The 21,040-nt window shown below is 46.9% G+C and overlaps 1 protein-coding gene and 1 long non-coding RNA gene across 2 annotated transcripts; one reads left to right on the forward strand and one right to left on the reverse strand.

Moving 5' to 3' along the window:
- Window positions 1–1,427: 1,427 nt before the first annotated feature.
- Window positions 1,428–21,040, reverse strand: C8A (complement C8 alpha chain). The gene is made up of 11 exons (XM_080406431.1): window positions 20,915–21,040; window positions 18,733–18,829; window positions 17,700–17,844; window positions 16,389–16,533; window positions 14,676–14,865; window positions 12,989–13,189; window positions 11,420–11,660; window positions 7,344–7,472; window positions 6,486–6,643; window positions 4,103–4,325; window positions 1,428–1,593 (listed from the first exon to the last, which is right to left on the reverse strand). The coding sequence occupies exons 1-11, from the start codon at window positions 21,031–21,033 to the stop codon at window positions 1,442–1,444; spliced, it is 1,800 nt and encodes a 599-aa protein (XP_080262557.1). The 5' UTR covers window positions 21,034–21,040; the 3' UTR covers window positions 1,428–1,441.
- On the forward strand, window positions 12,400–14,652 carry LOC308071267. The gene is made up of 3 exons (XR_013931032.1): window positions 12,400–12,506; window positions 12,997–13,091; window positions 13,259–14,652. It is a non-coding gene; the product is annotated as an uncharacterized lncRNA (long non-coding RNA).

The following is a 21,040-nucleotide window of genomic DNA, read 5'->3' on the forward strand; positions in this document are numbered from 1 at the left end:
CTCTTACCTGGAAAAGCAAAGTTTGCAAAAAGGCCACAGCTTTGCTACTCATCATAGGGGTTTTCACAGAACAATTATATCTCGGTGTTGGAGACAACATGGTTTGGTGTTTTCATCTACAAAAGCAACCTATAGTTTTATTTTCAAGCAAAAGAGAAGTGAAAAAATTGTCCTTTGGCAAACATGCACACAAAATAAAATATGGGGCCAGATCTTCAGGTAGCATAAATCAGCTGTGGCGAAGGAGCAACACTGATTTACATCCTAAGTGTCAGGCTCTAAATCACCACTGACACACCATTGAAAAACAAGCATTTCCAAGAACCAGAGCTGTAGCTGAGCAATTCCTTTCACTAAGCCATGATTCCTTCCTACTCCCTTTTCCCATTCAAATGTATATAGAAGTGCTCCTTTGTGTTCTGAGGTTTTGTTGCTGTTGTTGCTTTTCATAATGCCTGATTCCTTCTCGGAGCTTTTGTTTCTCCCCTACTTCCTTGTACTGAAAAGCACGGTAAAAAAAAAAAGTGCCATTTGCCTCCCGTCCACCCCAGGTTTTTGTGGCAGTTCATTAAGAAGAGGGAGCTGTGGGCTGTCGCCACAGTCTCTGGACGCAGTTCAATACTGTGTGTATTCTTGTGGTGAGATTTACGTCTTACATTCAAAAAAGCCCCTTAAATCAAGCGGCCCGTTAACATCTTCTCCAGCTCTGGGTGCCTGGGAGATAAAACGCCTGCGTGCTAATAGTCGATTCATCACTGATCTTAAAGAGGAATAGCCTTCGCTTGTGTGTGAGCATCCTCGGCCGAATAGGTGTGTTCGAGCCTCGCTATCTATTTATTTATTAATTTAAGACTCTTCATCAGTTTGGGTTCATGTTTCACAATGATGCTTCTGCATCTTTAGGCTTAAGCCTCCTCCCATGCAGAAGAGCATATGGCTTTGCTGCAAATGCAGCCCTGGCCAACATGCTGGACTTAAAAATCTGGCAGTGCCAACTTACAAAAGTTTCGTAGTGCATATGCCAATACCAGCTGCATAAAAACGCAGGGACGATGAGCTTTCAATGGGTTTTCCAAAGTCGAATATAAAAATTGCTGCGAGTCAAGCTTATTTATGTAAACACTTCCAGTAAATTTATTTCTTGACAAGTTATAGCCCCACAGTCACCCAGCAGCAAAGCCACCCGCGTGGATTCTCCACCATCTCCCACAGTGCAGCCGTGCGGCTGTGAACTGGTGGGCTCCCATCACACCTGGTGGGGCGAGGGGGCAGCCAGGCACGATCCGTCACCTGGAGCCATTGCTCTGCTTTTACCCCGTGAATCCAGCATGTCTCCACGCGTCTAGAAATGCGATACTGGGCAATTGCTTGTCCCGGGTGTAATTCCGTAGCCAGGCACAGATTCCACCGTGGCGGCGGGGAGCGATGCCGACCGGGGCGTTCAGCAGGCTTTGCTCTGCAGGGCCCTGCCGGCGCAGGGCTCGCCGCCACGCTGTGGGGCCGGCTGGTTGCACTGCCGGCTGCGCCGCGCTGTGCCCGCCTGGCAGGGAGACCACTGCGACCAGCAGCTCCAGCGCCCGTTCGTCTCACCGCCTGTAAGCGTATATTAAAAAAGAGGGGGGAAAAAGTAATAATACTCAAGTCTGAAGTGCTCCGTAGGGCCTGACTGCGGTGGCGTGCTTTAGGTGGGAGCAGGGGAGGGTGGAAGGTGCTGCCAGCAGTTTGCGGTTTCAGCTCTGGCTCTGTACCCTGTGCTGTGGGTGGGACTCGCTGGTCCATCCCCGCTGTGCCCAGCACACGGACGGCTGTTGCGATCAAGGTGCTTTGAAGCCAGCATCATCTCCTTCAGGCACCACTAGCTGTTTCTTTCTCTCCTCTGCTCATCTGAAAGGCTGCGTCTTGGCTTTCCTTGCCCAAAGGGCAGCCAACAGCTCTCCCTGCACTGACTTTCTCACCTCTGCCCGAGACAGAGGGACAGAGGTCTCCTAGTGTCGTGGAGGTGTCTGAAAAGTCTGCCCATCCTTTTGGAGGTGGGTGATTTCAAGGCTTTTTCATTACAGTACAGACTGAGTTGTCAGGAGCATTCAATACTATGGATTATGGTGGTGCTCCTGAATGATGGGAAAGCTTGATGGCTGTCATTTACTGTCGGTTTTTATTTACTCAGCTGGCCTTCATGCCTGGCTTGGGCACTTTATTAATCCAGACAGCACAAATGGATGTGTGTGCTCTGACGTAGTGCTGGGTGGAAAGCTGCGTTTGCCGTCTGCTGAAGCATCGTGCTTTACAAAAATGGAGTTTGGCCTTAAATGAGTTTTGGAACTAAAAATGAAATGAAAAATTGCCCACGAGCTGGAAGTGTGTCTGTCCCCACTATTGCTAAAGTAGGGAGCAGGGGGGCTGGCCAGTTCGGTGGGCACACTTTGGGGCCAGGGCCTGAGCTTTCCAAGCTCCTCATCTGTATGGGTTTCACCTGGGTTTTTCTTCACAGTAGCTAGTATGGGCTGCGTTTTGGATTTGTGCTGGAAACAGGGTTGATAATACAGGATGTTTTTGATATTGCTGAGCAGGGCTCACGCAGAGCCAAGGCCTTTTCTGCCTCTCACCCCAGCCCAGCAGCGAGGCGGCTGGGGGCACAAGGGGCTGGGAGGGGACACAGCCAGGACAGCTGACCCCTGCTGACCCAAGGGATGCTCCATACCATAAGTCATGCTCAGCATATGAAGCTGGGGGAAGCGGGGGGGGGGGATATTCGGCACGGTAATGGTGATGCTTGTCTTCCCAAGTGCTGGTTAGGCATGATGGAGCCCAGCTGTCCCGGAGGCGGCTGAGCCTGCCTGCCCGTGGGCAGCGGTGAGCGAGTTCCTCACTTTGCTTTGCTTGCGTGTGCAGCTTTTGCTTTACCTGTTAAACTGTCTTTATCTCAACCCATGTGTTTTCTCACTTTTACTCTTCTGATTCTCTCCCCCATCCCATGGGACCATCTCAGGCACATCCCCTGGATTTGAAGCCAACCCAAAGAGCCTGAGATTTTTAAAGAAACCCACTTTGCAGTCACTGAAGCAATGCTTTTGAGCTCAGCTTCGTAAACCATCTACCCAGCTCTGCTCTAACTCCTTATCTCACCACAGCTTTGGTTTTCCAGTGGTGAGACCCTAGTTATGAGCACATGGCTGAAAGCCTGGAGCCCTGCCTGGTGGAACTGCTCTGAAGATAGATTTTCCTGCCAGCTTCATGTGCTGAGATTTGGAGTTTTTTGTCATCGCAAATTAGGACAAAAATATCCAGAAAGAACTGTAACATTTTTTTTTAAATAAGAGCATGTTCCAAGATTAGCTTTTTTTGCCACTTATTTAATTTTTTAGGATAGTATATAAAGTGATAAAGAAAACATAAATAAAAGCCTGTCACTTTGGAAAAACACATTTTTTTTCTCTCCCCAAATAGATACTTGCCTCTAGTTAAAGTGTTTCCCGGGGGCACTGGAGGGGAGAAGTCTGGCAACGTGGCAATTTTTTACTCAAACAGCATTTTGGGTGGCACATTGCTTGTGCACCACTCCCCAGCTGCTTCGCCTGGCCCTTTCAGCTCCCTGCCCTCCCTGCCCAGCGAGGTCGGTGCTGTCACCCTTGCAGCAGGCATCCTTAGCCGCACGCTGCAAGCGCTCCAGAGAATGTCCGTCCTGAATACGTGACATCCTGGTTGGTGAGGACCAGGTGACGGTCTCATTTACAGTAACGAGCTGTGCCCGTAGAGCACTGCAGGCAGGCAGAGCCCACCCCTGGGTGGGCAGTGCAGGCAGCGGGGCTTTGCCAGGGTGCTGCCGCCGCATCCCAGCTCAGCTCTTTGCAACATGTCAGCGAGTCTCCGGCTATTAAACACATCCTCGTTTCCACTGATTTATCTGTCATAATCACCTAAGCTGCTAATTTAAGTGTCTCGCAGGGCTGCCTAGGATGGCACAGCAAGGAGAGCAATATGGCAGTGAAGGCTTGATTGATGCGTGGATGCAAAGAGCTGTTGGGTAAGCGGGGGCGGGGGAGGACCCTGTCCCTTTGCTGCCTTTCCCCCTCCCTGCCGCGGGTGTGGGCTGGGGTCTTACCTCGGCGCTTCGTCTGCTCGCAGGCAGGGCCTCCGTAACCGGGGCGGCACTGGCAGAAGCAGGTGTCTCCCACCAAAACGGGCTCACCGTTGTTCTGGCACGGTCCGCAGCGGCAGGCGTTGAACTCCAACAAGTAATCGTCCAAAGCCCGTTTCAGGTTTTGCCGTTTGGTTTCCATATTGCCGAGGTTGCTTCTGCGGAGAATTTCATGGATGGGCTGCAGCTGCGTAGGATGGAGGTGAATAGCACGGAGACAATTTCAGCTGGGCTTCAACTGGGACGCTACCACACCGCAGTCAGAGAGCTGTGACATTGCTCGATAAACTCGGGGCTCAGAAAAAACTCATTTGTCTTCCTCGACAGCTCCATGTACATCATGCAAATGTGTTACCATGACCGATGGGCCCCAGCAACAAACCACCGTACCAAAACCTTCCTCATCCTAGAGATTTGTGTGGGATTGGCTTTTCTGGACGTGCTTTGGAGTTCCAGTTTAGATACAAATGATAAATCAAAACACCCCAGTAAGCCCATTTTTTGACTGATTTCTTGGTGCTGCCATGATCTCAGAGATTCTTGCATGCTTTTTGCCTTTTTGAATCAAAATGTTTTGGTAAGAGCTTTGGACAGTGGTTATCATCAAAACTTTGATGCCAGCCTGCCATTAATGGTCACCCAATGGGAGCCGTCCAGTAAATGCTGAGTGTGGACAATTCTTCCTACATACTTTTTGCCTTTTGATGTCATGAAATGATACTGTGCCGTCTACAGCTTTAAGAATATAACATGCTCCTAGTATTTCTAGTAGCGAAACCCAGTTCTATAGATCATTCAGCAAAAATAGTCCGGTTTGGGCAACTGTAATTGTAACAACTGAATATTCATATGCATATGAATATTTAAGCTAAAAGCTCAGGGCTGGGCTGAGGACACATATTTACATTTGTCTGTCCATGAGTCTTGTGCGAGTGCTGTGTGTCTTGCCTAGGGATCTGTGGCAACTGGTCCCAGAGAAGAGTGAGGCACTGTCTCATAGCACAAGGCTCAGTGAGAGCGAGTCATGGGGAGCATCAGCCAAGCTTTGAGAAGAGCTCTTAGGCAAATTTGCACAAGCCCGATTAACAAACGAGAGGGAGCTGCAGATAAGAGCTGCTGAAGGTGACACGAGCACTTATTGGCAGCTCCGGTTGCACAGTGACTGCTGAGCCCCGGAGCAGCCAGCAGGGAGGTCAGCGCATGGTTTACTGGAAAATTGCAATAAATTTTGCCCAGGATTGATGGGAACTTGTGCAGAAAGGTGAATAACCTGCCGCTGGAACTGAAAGTGCTTTTGTGTTATTGGGGCTTTCTGCCGCTGGGGTGCTGTCCAGGAAGGTTTGCAGCATCCTTCTTGCCCTGCCAATAACGCAGGTAATTCCTCGTTCCGTTTTCCCTTCTCCCACCCTCTGTCAGAGCCGGGAGCGGGGTGCTTTCAAATGAAGATGAGAGGGATGGATGGGGCAGCATGTCCCTGCCATGACCGAGGTACTTCCCCCACACCCCACAGCTGCGCTCCCGGAGCAGGGCAGTGGTCATAGCATCTCGGGGTAGATATGGTACTCCTGACCACAGCCAAGGAGCTGTGCCCAGCTCCTCACACCTCTGCACTCTCTGGCCCTGCATTATTTGTTTGCAGGGTTGCTCTTCTCTCTCCCTTCCCATCCCCTCTGCTTGCACCTGTCTCTTCCCCACCTCTGGAGCCCTGTAGGATGCTTCGGTGATCTTTCCGTTTTATGGAGCATCCGATAAAATGAAAGGGAGAAGCAAATCTTGGTGGATTTTTATGGCCACGGACCCCCTTTTGGAGCATGGAGAAAGACAGGACCCACCTGGCAAAGCAGCCAGGAGCCCCCTGCTCTAAATTCCCTGGAAGCACTCTCAGCTACACCCACCATGGTCTGCAGAGGTTAGGCATAGCCACTGCGGCTCTGAGGCAGGTGAAAAGTGGGGGGGGTCTATGCAGAGCCCTTGCCTAGGGAGGCAATACTCCTTCCCCAGCCCCCCAGGGGTCCCCTGCTTATACAGGAGGGCAGAGAGCAGCGGGGAAAATAATAGAGGTGAATGCAGCCGCAAAGAGCCATTCATTGGGAAGCTGTTTGGGAACACATCAAAAACTGAACTCGCCACTAATCCAGCATTAAGCTCCTTGTCCGTCTCCCTGCGGATGCGGTCGGTGGGAGATGTACTCCCCTTTGTGAAATGAATAAGAGGTTACCAGATCAGTGGCCCATTACATTTAATCTTGTTCTGTGATGGAATCACAATAAAAATACAAAATGATCTGCTCGACTACACTTTCATTCCTTATAGTGGCAGAGTTTCTTCAACTGCAGAAAAGCCTTACCTCAAAATCAATAACAGCAGGATTATATTTTAATGACCTTCCCCAGTGACGATACATATTGCCATCCCAACTGTTTAAGAGCCCTCCGCTGTAACTGGTATCTCCACCTCTTATCCGGGGAATAATATCTTCCACAACTGCACTGTTGCTCTCAGCATCTGAAAAGTTGAATTACACCCATATTATTTAGCTACCATTTCCACACGTACACTAGAAATTGCTTAATGGAGGTAAGATCAGTCATGCAAGGGGGCTGTCAGTGAGCATCACCGATGCTGCCTCCTGGAATCGATGGGAGCTTGGCATCCCCTGCTTGCGGGACCACGTTACCACAGGGCGGCCGGTGATGTATTGAGCATCCCGAAGGCTCTAAGCTGGTGCAGCCTGAAGAGCCTACCTGCCTCCAGCCTTGGCTTCTAGTTAGCATGTGGGAAGTAGATCATGCTGTCTGTAGCTGGTTAAGTGATTTACCGATCTGGGGCTTCCTAGCCTCTTTTTATACTTTTTATAGTCAGTTTTGACTTCTTTAATAGTTGCCATGTTGCCCTTGTCATCCATTCCCAGTCTGTCATGGCCACAGGAACTGCAGCCTTCCAGCCACCCCACTGCCTCTATGTACACGTGTTTCTAATCCAGGGATTGCTGCCTTAATTCCTGCTCTTCCAAGAGCAATTAGCACTCCTGGAGACTGGGACCCAAAGTCACGTTGGTCCCACAACTGGGCCGGAGCCACGGCTGGAGATGGCACCAGAGCTCCCTTCTCCGTCCCCTTGTGTGACCCCGCTTGAATCTCCACGCCCAAGTGACCAAACAAAGCGATGCCAGATGCTGTGACAGACATCTGCCCTGCTGTCATACCAGTTTTCAGAAATCCTTTCTTTGCACAGTCGGAGGATGACACAGATGCTTCCAAACGCTGTTCACTCTCCCTGACTGTAAGGCCAATGGAGTGGCCAATGCAGGCGCTTATCTCTTCAGCGCTGATGTCTGCAAAACAGAAGAAAACCGATAAAATCAGTGGCTCATTCTGAGTGGAAGGTTGTTCATTTACCTGCTTTTTTCCCCTCCATCAATGAAGAAAATACTTAGTTATTTGTGTGGCCTGTTTTTCAAATTCAGGAGCTGTTCCAGGCAGAGAACAGCCAATATTTTGTTGGGGTATGTTGGGCCTGTCACATGATAGGTGAGTAGGGAAATGTCCTTACCGTGAAATTTGTTTCCTTAGAAAGTATTAAAAGAAAGCAGAAACCTGAACACAAGGCTTCAGGCACCTATTTCCTTGTTTGGTCTGTTTATTTAAAACTAAAACATTTGAGGGTTTTGCAGACTGAATCTAGGGTAAAGCCAGGAACAGCAGCTGAAATCAATAGATGCTCACTAATTTCCCTATACTCAGGACCTGACCCATGTATTAGGGGTTTAAGTAGCATCTTCAGTAGCAACTTGCAGAAGGTCTGTCTGCTGAGAGCTGCCAAAGCCTTGCTGCCAGCCAGCACTACCACATACATCATGAAAATACGTAACTGGAGACCCATGAAGGGACTGCAGAGGGGAGAAGGGAACTAATGAGGTGGTTTCACCAAGGTAAGCAATGCGCATATTTCATACAGCCTGGGTTTATGTACACACCACTGTGCTGCAAATATAAGGCCGTCTTCTTTAACAGGTAAAAAATCCATTGATTTCTATAAATACAGGTATTGTAAGTAATAGGTAACTTTTATATTGCTCTTTTTGTCAGAGGACCTTAAAGTGTTTTACAAAGCAGCCCAGCGATCAATGCTGTGGCACTGGAAGGGAGGCACGGAGGTCAGCGGGATTTGTGCATCGTGGCTTAATGGTCTAAAGGCTGAAGCTCTGTCCGAGCCCCAGCCCGGGATGGTGTCTGCTGAACTGCCTCAGCCCAGCATCGGGGAGCAGGGTCTGGCCTTGCTTGTGTTTAAAATACTGGTAAAACGCCCGTAGCTTGCTGTTTTGCTGCCTTCTGCACACCCTGCAGGAGAGGCTCGCTGGAGCTGCTCGTTGGCACGGTGGGTCCCAACTGGCGGAGCTGCTCCGCGTCTTGAGGAAGGGGCTGCAAGTCCTGGATTCAAACTGGTGAGAGCTGAAGCATGCTCAAGACTTCAGGGGGAGTTACATCCCATTGCAAAACTGGGCCCTTGAGAAAGATTAAATGTGTGGCACTCAATTACTCGTACTAAACCGTTCAACAGTTGTAAACACAGTGGGTAAAGTTCATTCACCCAAAGCAATATGAGTGATTGCTTATCTTGGTGTTGGAGGGCCATAAAATTAAACTTGAGGAACACCCTGATTAATTGATTGGCCATGGTTCCTGTTGAGTAATTATGATCAGCGAGGGTCTGTCAATACAATTCGCTATTGGTTGCAGCAAGATCGGGTCTTGATAAATGAAAAGTGGTTATCATTGCAAAAGGGTGGTCATAGAAAATATTGGCACTTGAGGGGGGAGCTCTGATAGTTTTTTTATATGATATAATTTGCGATAGCTAAATGTGCTCAAGTGATAAGATTTACTGCTGCATTTTGAATTAATCAGAATATATGAAGACTCTTTCTAATTTAATCTGTGCATAATCTTTCTCCCATAAATGTTCTTGTAATGTGTGAACACATTATACTGTTTTCTGCTAAATAATAGAACCGTAACAATCTATTTTAAAAACTAGTAATGAAAAATATTGATGGCAGAGCATCAAGGGACCTTGTTCTGACATATGTATTTATTTCATTCACGACCACATCCATGCAAGCCCTTGCAGCCTGAAAGCTAGAAATGGGTCTGGCAGCAAAACTGCCACCCTGAGCTCTGCACCGGTGAGTTGCAGCCTATTCCTGGGTATCTAAACCCAGAGGGTGTCTTCGTTTGCAAAATTCAGGTTTCCTAGATGCTTCAAGTCCAGCTCATGCCTGTGCCTAGCTAGACGCTCAGCAATCACCCAAGCTGTCCTTGGACCCAGCCTAGGGATCTTTTTCCTGGGCATGCACTTTAATCACTGGTCTATAAAAAAGGAGTGTTTTCTCTTCCAGAGGATTTAACACAGAGCTTCGTGGGCTAGGCGGGCTCTCGGGAGCCGTGGTTGATCTAAAGCAGGTGCCATGCTGCTCATCCATGTGGGGACTCAGCGGTACATCTGCAGGCATCTGCAGCGCTTCAGACTTCTCTTAGGAAGGTCGCATTTTAAGTCTTGAGCACTTCTGTCCTGATCCTGTCCATTCCTCAGGGAAGGTGGATAGTCCTCTTGCAAACATGGGGGTGTGTGCCTGTGGTGTGGCACGTTTCCCAGGTCAGCGGTGCTCTGCATCACGCGGCTCCACGTGGTTGGGTCCTTCTGGGTCTGCGTCGTGTGACGTAGAGCACCTCTGACCTGGGAAACAGGGACTTTCTGGCAGAGCCTGGGTTAGATGAAAATTACAGAAGCATGCTACATTAGAATGAAAACGACCTCTCTACTGGGGCACATTTTTGTCTTTTACTGAACTTCAGCATCCTTCTTTCCTAAGATAAGGCATCTCGTGGCAGTAAATCTCCTCTTTATATACGCAGCAGGCACAAGATGAAGTGAAATAATAGCCTCCCTCCACATGCTCTCGATTCATTCTTCCTCTGAAATTGGCAGCCTGCTTCCTGAAGACTTGCTTGCCAAGATCATCTTCACTTCTGTATCACTCGCTTTTCAAAGTGAATAAATGATCTGAAGAGGCGTCGTGTTTCCAAATGTTAGTAGTTCAGGAACTTGATGAAAATTCTCTCAGTTGGTAATTCCTTGTGGAAAAACTGGCATGGTCAGCCCTCACTGTGGACTGCATAGTTATCCTAGTGCTGATAGTACCAGACCATTTCAGACCGGAGGCAGAATTTGGGGCAGAACCACGGAAATTAATGGAATTACAGCAATTGGCACCAACTGCAGCATTTTCCACCTGTTGTCCTGTCCAAGATCACAATTTTCTCTTGCATAAACGTCCAGCCTGGAGTTACCAAGGCAGCGTTATCCTTGGCAGAGCAGGCAGTGGGATCTATGGCATGGTTGACACCTTTGCAGGAGTTGACAATCCAGTTAGTGTACTGAAGTGCCCTGTTATTGTTCTGCATCTTATGTTTTTGACTAGGAAAAATGTCATGCTTTTGGCTCGCCAGTAATGGCTATTCTTGCGCTGTAGGCATCTGCAGTGGATGTTTGATGTAACTGAGATTTAGAGATACGGCTCTCCAGCCTCATAGACTCTGGTCTGTTGAGAACTGGAGCTAACAGAAGTCTGTTAGTCTTCAGATCTGACACTAACCAGAGTAAAGTGGCAGAGGGATTGCCAAGTGCAAGGCGTTATTGTCATTTACAGAAAATTGAAATCCTCACTATTAGGAGGCTAAACCGTGAGTGGGCTATCTTTCTTTGTTCTGGATGAGTTTGCAGTCCTGGAGCATTCATGATAATGGCCAGAACAAAGACTATTAGAAATAGGGGAAGTTTGGAGAAGTCTAGAAAGTCACACTGAAAGAAAGGGAGAAGATGCTCGGGTTCCTCCCTAAGATACCAAAATCTCACACAGATTCTGAAATTAGAGCAGGAAGGACGTTTTCTGATACTCAAGCTTATCTATCCCCTGCTCTGTGGCCAGTAGAGTGTCCACCTAGTGAACAACACGCAGGTACCCCTGCCCCACCCCCACCATGCATTTTGGGGCTTGTGACCAGTACATGTCTCTCGTGTGACGGGGCATGCGTGCCAGCTCAGCAAAGAGATGCCAAAGAGCACCCACCCTCCCAGGGCCAGGGCCACGATGGCTGTGGGGAGCAGCCAGAGCCAGATGAATTGCTCCCGTGGGCTGGACCCACCCCATGGCCACCAGGTTGGAAACCCCTGGTTTAGAGCAGAAGTTGTGAAGAGAGAGTATCTGTGTCATTTTCTAACCTTTTCTTCTCATTTCCTCCTTGTTGATGACAAGGATGTACTCAAAGACGCCCCCCATGGTGCCAGACGTCATGAAATGGGTGCCGTAGTCGTTGATGAATTTGGCATACATGCCATAGTTGTAGGTGTCCGGGAGCTCCTGCAGGGAGAGCAGCACATCTTCATCCAAAACTATGTTGTCTCTTCTCATCTTGAAACGGGCTGTCTGCACCTTCATCACACTTCTAATGAATCCAACCTCCTGTTGGAGGTAAAGGAAAGAAGAGCTGCCACTCAGCGTTTGTTTAAAACAAACAAACAAACAAACAAACAAGTCATGTCTAGTTGTTAGGTTTGCAGAGGAAAGCCTGGCTCTCTGACTGTCAGTGTATGTTGAAGGCATGAAAACAAACCTGGGTTTAAACGAAATCGGTGGTAATTCTTTCGTGTTTCTTTCTGGTGTGCTGTATGAGGTGGAGGGCAAAGCCGTGGGTTTGGATGCTGTGGGGGTTTTTATTGGTGTGTGAAAACGATCAGAATAGGGCTCTGCATGATTCTCCTCCATCCTCCGTTTCTTTCTTCTGCTTTCCTTTCCATACTGGTTATTCCCTTTTGCTTTTTTCCACAGCCTCGACCAGTAGTGCAGGACAAGGGCTGAAGGCAAGCCCAGCCCAGTCTGGCCAGGAAGGGGAACCCTGGCGAGGAAGGCGCCAACGGGAGGAGGATTCCCTGGATATACCACCCGATCCACAGCTCCTCTTCCAGCTTAGCTGCTGCCTCAGGCAAGGCTCTGGTGCAACCAGAACAGCCCTTTAAATGATTCCTCCAACAATAGATCATCATTTAGCTGCAAACATTGTGTGGGTCTAGACAAGGGCACAGTAAATACTACAATGGTGCCCATTTCAAACAGCTTTTAAGGGCATTTTAACTCAAAAAACCATCAAAGTAATTCTTCTTTATTGTTTTCTGTCAGCAGCCACGAGAGAAGTGAGATGGGGCACAGTGAATGTGGGAAATACCAGCACTCGTGTTATTAGATTGGAAAAAGGTCGTCACAGCTGGTCCGTGATGTAAACCCACTGTGAGACATGCACCCTATTACCGGGTACTCTTTTTTTTTTTTTGGAGCAGTATTTTAACCTCCCATAAAAAGTAGCGTATTTCCCCATCACAAGGCAGCTTGTATTAATTTGAACAAGATATATTTGCTACCGGAGATCATTCCCTGAGGACAACTGTTTTGATCAACATCTTGATATTTCCTCCTCCCTCATCGTCACTTTAAGCATTTTTTTATTTATGTGCTTAATGTAGCCATGAAACAGGATGGGGTGAGATGACATGTGTTGCGGTACTTCGTAATTCAATTTTATTCCCACTCCCTGTTTGCTAAAACGTAATAAGAACAACAAACAGGATTACTAACGATCATATTGCAATTACATGAACAAATTAAGGTACAATTACTATGTGTTAAAAAATGCAATTGAGAAAATAAACTGACATAAGTTACAGCCAGACCATGTGATGCACAGATGACATGACTGGAGCATATGCATCACTGATATTATTTTATTTTTTTTTTACCTTTGCAGTGTATTGTGTGAAATTCTTCAAGGATCCTTTGCCACCTGATAAAGTGAAGCCCAGTTCTAATTGGATATCTGATTTTCCAGGCCCAATACCAATGGTAAAGCCTTTTGTTCTGGTTTTGTCACTTTTAAGGGCATCAAGCAGATCCTTTGAATCCTCGTAAAACTCAAAAGCGAATCCAGAATCAGCATGAGCCTAAAGTGAGAGGAGCAGACATTAATTTTTCAGGTACTTCCCTTCCTTTTTAACCTCTGTTTCTTTAAGGAGCTGATGATGCCTCTGTTGAAGCCCACGATGCTCCTGACAGCACTGACATTGACTTCAGTGGATGTGGAATAGAGAATTAAGTCACGTACTGTTACATTTGGAAGTAGGTGAGAAATGTGGGTAAAGCCATGCATTTTGCTTCGACTGTCTCCAGATGGGGGAAAGGTTAGTGTTTAGCCAGTCCAAGCAGTACCATTAGAGCCAGAACCAGTAATGGTACATATTAAGATAGCTTGACGTTCCCATCATAAAGCCTTCCTTCCGCTTCCTTACAGCTCTGCCAAATCCTAACGATTTGGACTGAATTTTTTCTCCCCAGCCTGCTTCTGGATGAATTTATTTAGGAAAAAAAATCAGCCACTTGCAATGGCACCACTAGAAAACAAACATTGTTTTGCCTGTGTTTTAGAGAAGTGACCTTTTCCTTGACAGCTCTACTCTGCCAGCATGTGAAATGGAGCAGCCTTGCTGAATCCAGGCTGTGCCATTTGCCATCTCTATAAAAAGCCAGCTGAACTACCAACACTGAAAAAAACCATCTCACACCATCGTGAGTGACTTCCTAGACCCCCAGCGGGTACACTCCTAAGCTAGACGCATATAGGGCATGCTCGAGTGTCCCTCAGCGCCTGACCACGGTGCAGATGTCCACCACTGCTAGCAGCAGATAAGGGGGGCAAGAAAACGTGGTCCATGTGGTGGGTCTGTCTGGGTTCCAGCTGGGGACTAGGGAGCACAGGGGACTCCACCTGCTGGGAGTTCATGAGGGCCACTTGTATTGAGCCTGTGGCTGTAACGTTCCCCTGGAATAATGTGTTTTCTTTCATTCATGTCAAAAAGCATGAGAAATGTTGAACAGTGTGGCCAAGGCACCCACTTAGGACATGGAAGACCCAGGCTGAACCCTTGCTCTGCTTAGTTCAGTCTCCAACATCAGATGTGACCCCACAGTATAGGCGTTGTGATTCATGGTGATGGCTTTCAGGGTCTCGGTCTCGCTCAGGATTTGGATTTATATCCCTTGTAGCCATGCCATAGACTTAAAAGGCTTTCTAAGATTGAACCAGTATCATTGTTCCCATTTTCCACATGGCCAAATTCATCCCTGGAGAGGCAAGTGGCTTGTGCAAGCTCTACAGCTCATTAATAGCAGAATTTAGAGAAAACCCATTTCTCTTGGCTCTGAGCAGGCCAGAGTAAGCAGTGGCGATGCCTGGGTGATATAGCACGTCAGTTCCTTGATGTGCCATAAAACAGCATTTATATCATCGCTTGCTTGTCGTCTCGGGGACAGCTGGAGAAGGGTACCTTGCAAGACAATCCATAGTGAATGCTAAACCGTACAATATCTTTATAGCAAGTTTGACTTTTATCTGGGAAAACGTTCCTAAATTTGACTACCCAGAGTACTTACTAGGAATTGGTATATGTGGAAGTTGTAAGGTTTGCGGAAATACTTCTCATCGTCTCCGTAGTACAGACGTTCACAGGCAGCGTCGTACCTCAGCTCCCGCCACTCACCGTTGTAGACATACTCACAGTGGCCTCCAAAAAAATTAGGATCATACACGTACTGGCTCTCTTCCTGTGTTAGGATATTGTATCTTGGAAAGAAGCAGCATTTGGAAAGTTATCCATAGCTCCCCTTGTATTTCCCCAACAGTCTCTGTCACTGTTTCTGTTCTCCTGACGCTCCAAGTTATCTGTCCTCAGGTCTCTGACTTTGAATTTGGATAGCACCTAAAAATCTAAGGATTGGGTTTATTATCTCCTTGCTATGTCCTTCCCAAAGGAGACAAACAGGCATTTTATTTCCAAGACATCGCTTTGGACTCCTAAGCTAGAAGTAGAAGAAATTGGTGAAGTTGTCCAGCCCATCCCAGCAAGTAGTGATGAAAGTCCCGACGTCTTGGCATTCCTCCAGGTCCCCTGTGAGCCTAATGCATCTCACTGTCACAAAGTGTTTCCTGGCATTTTCTGTTAATTGTTTTCTATCTTAATTTCATCTCCTTCCTTTTAATAATGGTCTCATTTATCAGGGGAGTTAGCACCCTCCCTAGACTTGCAGCCTGCTTCTGCTTTGCCAAGTCTCTCACTTACTGTTCCTTATGCCTTTCTTCCTGCTCTCCAGCCATCGCAGCTGCTTCCCTCTGAAGTCTTGCCTATTACCAAATATTCCCTGTAATTCCATGGCCCAAGTAAAAGCATTATTCAAACTAGACAGCAGCATTGCTCCTCACAACAGGGAACCATCTTTAAGACTAAGCTAGTAAATGCTATTGCTTTTGTGTGGTCTGCAGGAGAAATGCATCAGAGAGCGGGACTAAATGGGTGCTTGGTGAAAATGGATGTATGCCTTGAAAAAATTTTGATGGACTCTCTTTGGCCCTGGACCAGAGAGACATTTACCTCATGGACTCCAGAGAACGTTGGATCGAGCTGATGGGAAGGTTCTCGAGTGGCTGACTATGTGCTCATACTGCAGCCCGTGTTCTCCAAGTGAGACTAAGCAGTACCTTGGCTAAAGCAAAAGTTTTAAACCAGGGGTGTCGCAGCAGACAGTTTGCCTTTCAGATTGGTTTGGAGTTTTCTTTTGCATGTATTACCTAATCAAAATTTGAAACTGAACAGGGTGACACTTCTTCATGGATAGAGTATTTACCCTGCTTGTATCTATTTGTGTGGTGCTCAGGCTCTCTGCCTTCAGTCTGTGCTCTGCAGTCCTAAATCCTGGAGTCAAGTCTCCTTAAGGATGAACACCACCAGGCTGCTGAATCTCCAGAGTCTTCTGTTTGCTTTAATATATGGCTTTTATCAACTGGAGAAAGCTGTGAGATAACTAGGATATTTTTTGACAGGAGTATAAAGAGGGCATCACAAGCACAGAGTGGCTGGGAGAGGCCAGGGTCAGACAGTAAATCCAAGACAGGATTTGAAATAAAAGCCAGGGTGAACTTTCCTGCCTCCTTCAGTGCTACACATGGCTACGTGAGACGGGAGCTCTCCTTTGGGTCTTGTACAGCACCCTATAAACTCATGGAGCACTGCTGTTACGAAGGAAGAGCAATTTACAAAAACTCAGTCCTGTTCTGATTGTGAGAGTAGCAGCGATTGATTCGTTACTCACCCTTGGGCTGCTTTTTCAGACCCTGGGATTGGGAACAGGTGTTCACAAGGGCTTTCAATACCTTCATCCTCACAGTTACTCTCATCAGACCCATCCCTGCAGTCTGGCTCTCCGTTGCACACCAGATGCCGTTGAACACAGCGACCTACAGTGCACAGGTACAGGCAGTGGTTTATCCACCCTTCAGAAAACCTTTTTTGGCAGCTTGCCCTGACGGTGCTGTTTACCACCCTTATCTTGGGGCCACAAGAAGTCCCACTGGGTGTTAAACACCACGCTTTTCCATTGGGAGCTTGCTTTTCCCAGCTCCTTGGCAGGAGATTTTCCTTTGCAACCTGGCGTGAGCACAGCTTGGATCCAAGCTGGCCTCTCCCTTGGGCTCCCAGGGGATGGGAATCAAGGAGAGGTCACCTCGCTGGGCTGATTTTGTTACTCAAAATCATGCTTGTGGGAAGGAGCTACAGGAAGCAATAGCTTCTCCACTCGGCTCAAGAAAGTCGATTCTGTCTGATTAAAGTGAAATTTAGCCTCTTCCTATTGCAGGACGTATTTGGGAAGTTTCTTGCTGTGATTATAGCTCAAGAATGGATGTTTTCTGGAAGGGCAGCTTGAAAGTGTGTTTGCTTCTGGGAGTGAGGAGGAAGCCTTGACATGACATTCATGGCAGGAGGGAACTGGTGCTGCTTCACTCGCCTCGATGGAGTGGTGATGACCTGCTCCAGCTGATGAGCTGGTCAAGGGCTGGCGCGTAGTTCTAGATTTCAATAGAATTTTTATTAAAGGCTCAAGATGGGAGTTTGAGCCATTTGTGTTAAAAACAAAAATCTGTCAAGGCTAGTCAAACTTTCAGAGAACAGCCGTATCTTGTCCCGATCCTCAGAGCTGGGGATGGCTAAAAATAAATAAATCACCCCAACAGATTGCTAGTTGGATTCATGATTGAACTATGTCTTTTGCAGAGGGAGAAAGTGGCGTGCTGTGGGAGCGCTGGTGCCCGTGGAGGGGAGTGTGAGCACGCAGCACAGCAGTTGGAGCAGAATATTTCTACTCTCTTATTTCCACTGAAAAATTAACCTTTTCCAAGTCACACAGCCTTCTTTTCTATCCAAATTCGGGTGTAACGTGGATGGGTTTCTGTAAAAGTGAGGGGAAAGACAAAGATGGGGATATTTCCCACTTTCTTTTGCGCTGGTTCACCCTCCTGCTGGCTGGTTGGCAAAGTTCTGCCCGTGGCGGGGGCTGCTATCACCCCAGGTCTGTCCGCCCAGCACCAAAACCTCTTTGGCAAGAGTTTGTGCCTGGTTCACTCACCTGTTTCCTCACACCGAAAGTCTTTCCCACAGCTGGGGGGTCCCGTGCATGTTGTCTCGGCGCGGCAAGCTTGCTCGCCCCAGAGGTGCCCCGCGCAGCGCCGCCCTGCGAACCCCGCCGGCTGCACCAGCCTCCGGTACCGGTGCTAAACCGCACAAGAGAGAAAAACACCACCAGCACCTATCCCATGTCCCTCAGAGACACCACCTCCGCAGGCGATAAAGCAATTAAAACCATCACTTCTATCTGTATTGTTATCTTTTCATGCAACCCAAAGACTTTGTCCATGATAAATGGAGGAGAGTCAGCAGCAAGGTGGGAGCTCAGGAGATTTGCTTGAGGTTCATGTAAGTGAATTCAGGTGGGGCTGGGGTGACTGTTTTTAAATATCTCTTTCCTATTTTGTACCTTGGATTTTTCATTACACGTGCTTTGTCCTGAAATCTCAGGATGGACACAGACACTAAATGCAACACTGGTCCTGCAACGTTACCGATGGATTATTAATAAGAAGTGCTGGTCTTTAAACCGGGAAGGAAAAAAAAATACAAGGAAAGAGAGAAGAACCAAATCATTTATAAGCATAGGAACAAAAAAATGCTGTCAAGTATTTGAAAATAAATTTTTGAATTGTGAAGACATATGTGAAAGGATATAAAAAAGTGAGAACAGGAGCTGATGAATGAAGACTGCTTCTAATTTCATTGGAATATTTGCATTAAGAATCAGGGGATACTTAATTAAATCTGAGATAGAAAAGGAAGAAAGTCTTGGGCAAATATTCGGGCCTGATTCTTCTGCTATTTGCCTTGATTTCGCATTTTGCTGTTCTGCTGCCTTAAATGAATTTATTCCCCAGTTTACACCAGGGTAAGTAAGAGCCTCTCTAGTAGAGGAGCATCTCCGTCATATTTGGATGAGTATACTGGATGCTTCAGAATGATGAATATGTATAATATATATAATTAATGTGTGTACATCCTCATCACAGACACATCTGAAGATAAATGAATACATTACGGTGGAGTCTTACTTTTTTCTCCTGGCAAGGAAAGCAATCAGTCCATTCTGACCACTGGCTCAGCTGACAGTCGACAGGAGCTGGAGAATTAACATCTCTGCTGCTTCTTCTGAGGAGGGGAAGAGACAGTGGTCTGTGGTCTTTGAAGTTGTATTTTAAGGAGGGATGGGGGCTAGCAGGGGGGAATTCATCTCTCTCTGTGGTTTTTTTTCCACCAGGAATCCACTTTGTAGGAAATGGGAAGCATCCTGTAGCCAGGGTGGCTGTACTACCCAAGATGCCCCGTCCAGGGATTCACCATCAGAACTGGCCCCAGCGGCAGCAGGTGCAGGACCTGGGTTGCCTTCTTTCCCGAGAGCTTCTAGCCCTTTCCAATGAAATACATCTACGTCACATATTATATCACCAAACACGCTGAGTAAACAGAAGGAATGTCAGGAAGAGACAGGTTTTAAGGAAAGGCTTCTTTTTTCCCTGTCTTCTCAGAAGCACATCGTAAACTCCAGAAGCAGTGACGTTTATCACCTTGGGCCTGTTCTGAAATCTATTGATTTCATTTTTTTTTACACCTTTGTGAGTTCATGGTCAGTGTTTTTCCTGATGAGTGTGAAATCAGGGTCTGATTCCCGTGGGCTTTGTGGAGCAGTGGGAATGGCTGCACCAGCAGTGCCGAGAAGGCTAGATACAAAGCAGTGTTGACTCTTTCTAAAAGGAAATACATTCTGAGAAGAGGAAAACAACTAAAGGAAGGGTGTAAAAGCAGCAAATGGCAAGGGTACTGCATCTCTATGACCCTTGGATCAGACTCTCTGCGCATACACCGAGTATCACTATGCAACAGTAAGAAAATACTTCCCTGCCCTCCTAGCCCAGTTGTTACAATCTCTATTTCTGTCCCTGCTCCTATGATCTTTGTGCAAATGCATTCTCCGTCTTGAGGAGCACTTTGTGGCATCCTAATACAACTCTGTGTTTGCCACAGCCTTCAAAGCATTTTGAGGGGTTACTCTGAGCCAAAACAGCATTATTAGTATAAGTATTTTGGTGCTTAACTAATGAGCAGTCTGTTTTACTTAGGAGACTGCAGTCCAAAGAGAAATATTGATAATTAGCTGAGGTGCGGAGCACACTGGGGATGCATCAGTGTAGATGCAGGCTGTGGAACAGTTCCTAAATGAAAACCACCACAGCTCAGCAAGGAAGCCCGTGGATGCAGATCAGTGTGGGAGATAAAAACCCACTGTGTCTCCAGGAGAACAGGAGCCTGCAGACAAACACGGAGCTGGAGGACACGCCTGTATTGATGCCTTTTTTGCTCTGACAGGAGGATTTGTGGGCTGTATCATTCAGCACTTCACAGAGTACTTAATTGGCTCACCTTCGATTGGATTTTACATTTACCTCTTCATTATTCTGCCTTGTTTGATAAGTTCATCAAACATCAAAAATCTCGTCTTTGTTCATTTTCAAAAGGGATTATCGGAATAAGCCTTCATAATTAAGTGTATCACTACCACTTTTTTTTTTCCTTTCCGCCTTCTTGTCTCCATGTTCCAATTATCACTGATACCTTTTTTTGATCCTTCTAAATCATATTTGCCTTTAGAACAAGCCTGAAATTAATAGCTGTAGAAAAAAAAAAAAAAAACACCTACCATTTTCCTATCATGACACTATAGCTTTAGAAAAAAGTAACTTGTTTATTCCCTTCCTTCAAAGCCTAAGTGACACTTGTATAGGTTAATAATAACGTTGAAGGAAAAAAAAAAGGAGGTATGAGGATCTGGCTTGCATTGAAAATTGGGTTATTCACATGCACTTGTTAACTTCACATTGTCAAATGCAAAATAATTATAATGAAAAAGAATATGAAAAATATTCACTCATAAATCATCTTGTACAGGGAATTCATTTCAAGTGCCCAAACCCAGTATGGTAATTTTGGTAAGGAAGTTTAAGAAAGCTTAATAGTCATCTGCGAAAGAAAAACCATTGTGCAAACAGTTCCTATAAGAAGGAATTATGATGCCTAGCTTAGGCTTTGGCCAACTGCCAATATTTTATTTATTTTTTTTTCCCCGATAGCTGTTTACAGAGAGCACCCTGTGCACATGCCTCAAGTCAGGACAAAATTGATGGGCTGACTGACTTGTCTGTAATTTCTATATGTAAAGTGAGGGGGGAGCGGGCTTACCTCTGGGAAGGCGATGCCTCGAGCTCCCCGCGCGCTGTGGCCGTGGCCCGACGAGCCGTTAGAGCCAGCGAGCATATAGACAGAATCAAAGGAGAAAGCCGACACAGGCTCCACCGCATTATTTTT

The sequence above is a fragment of the Falco punctatus genome (genome assembly GCF_963210335.1).
Source record: "Falco punctatus genome assembly, chromosome: 11".
In the NCBI taxonomy this organism is placed as follows: domain Eukaryota; kingdom Metazoa; phylum Chordata; class Aves; order Falconiformes; family Falconidae; genus Falco; species Falco punctatus.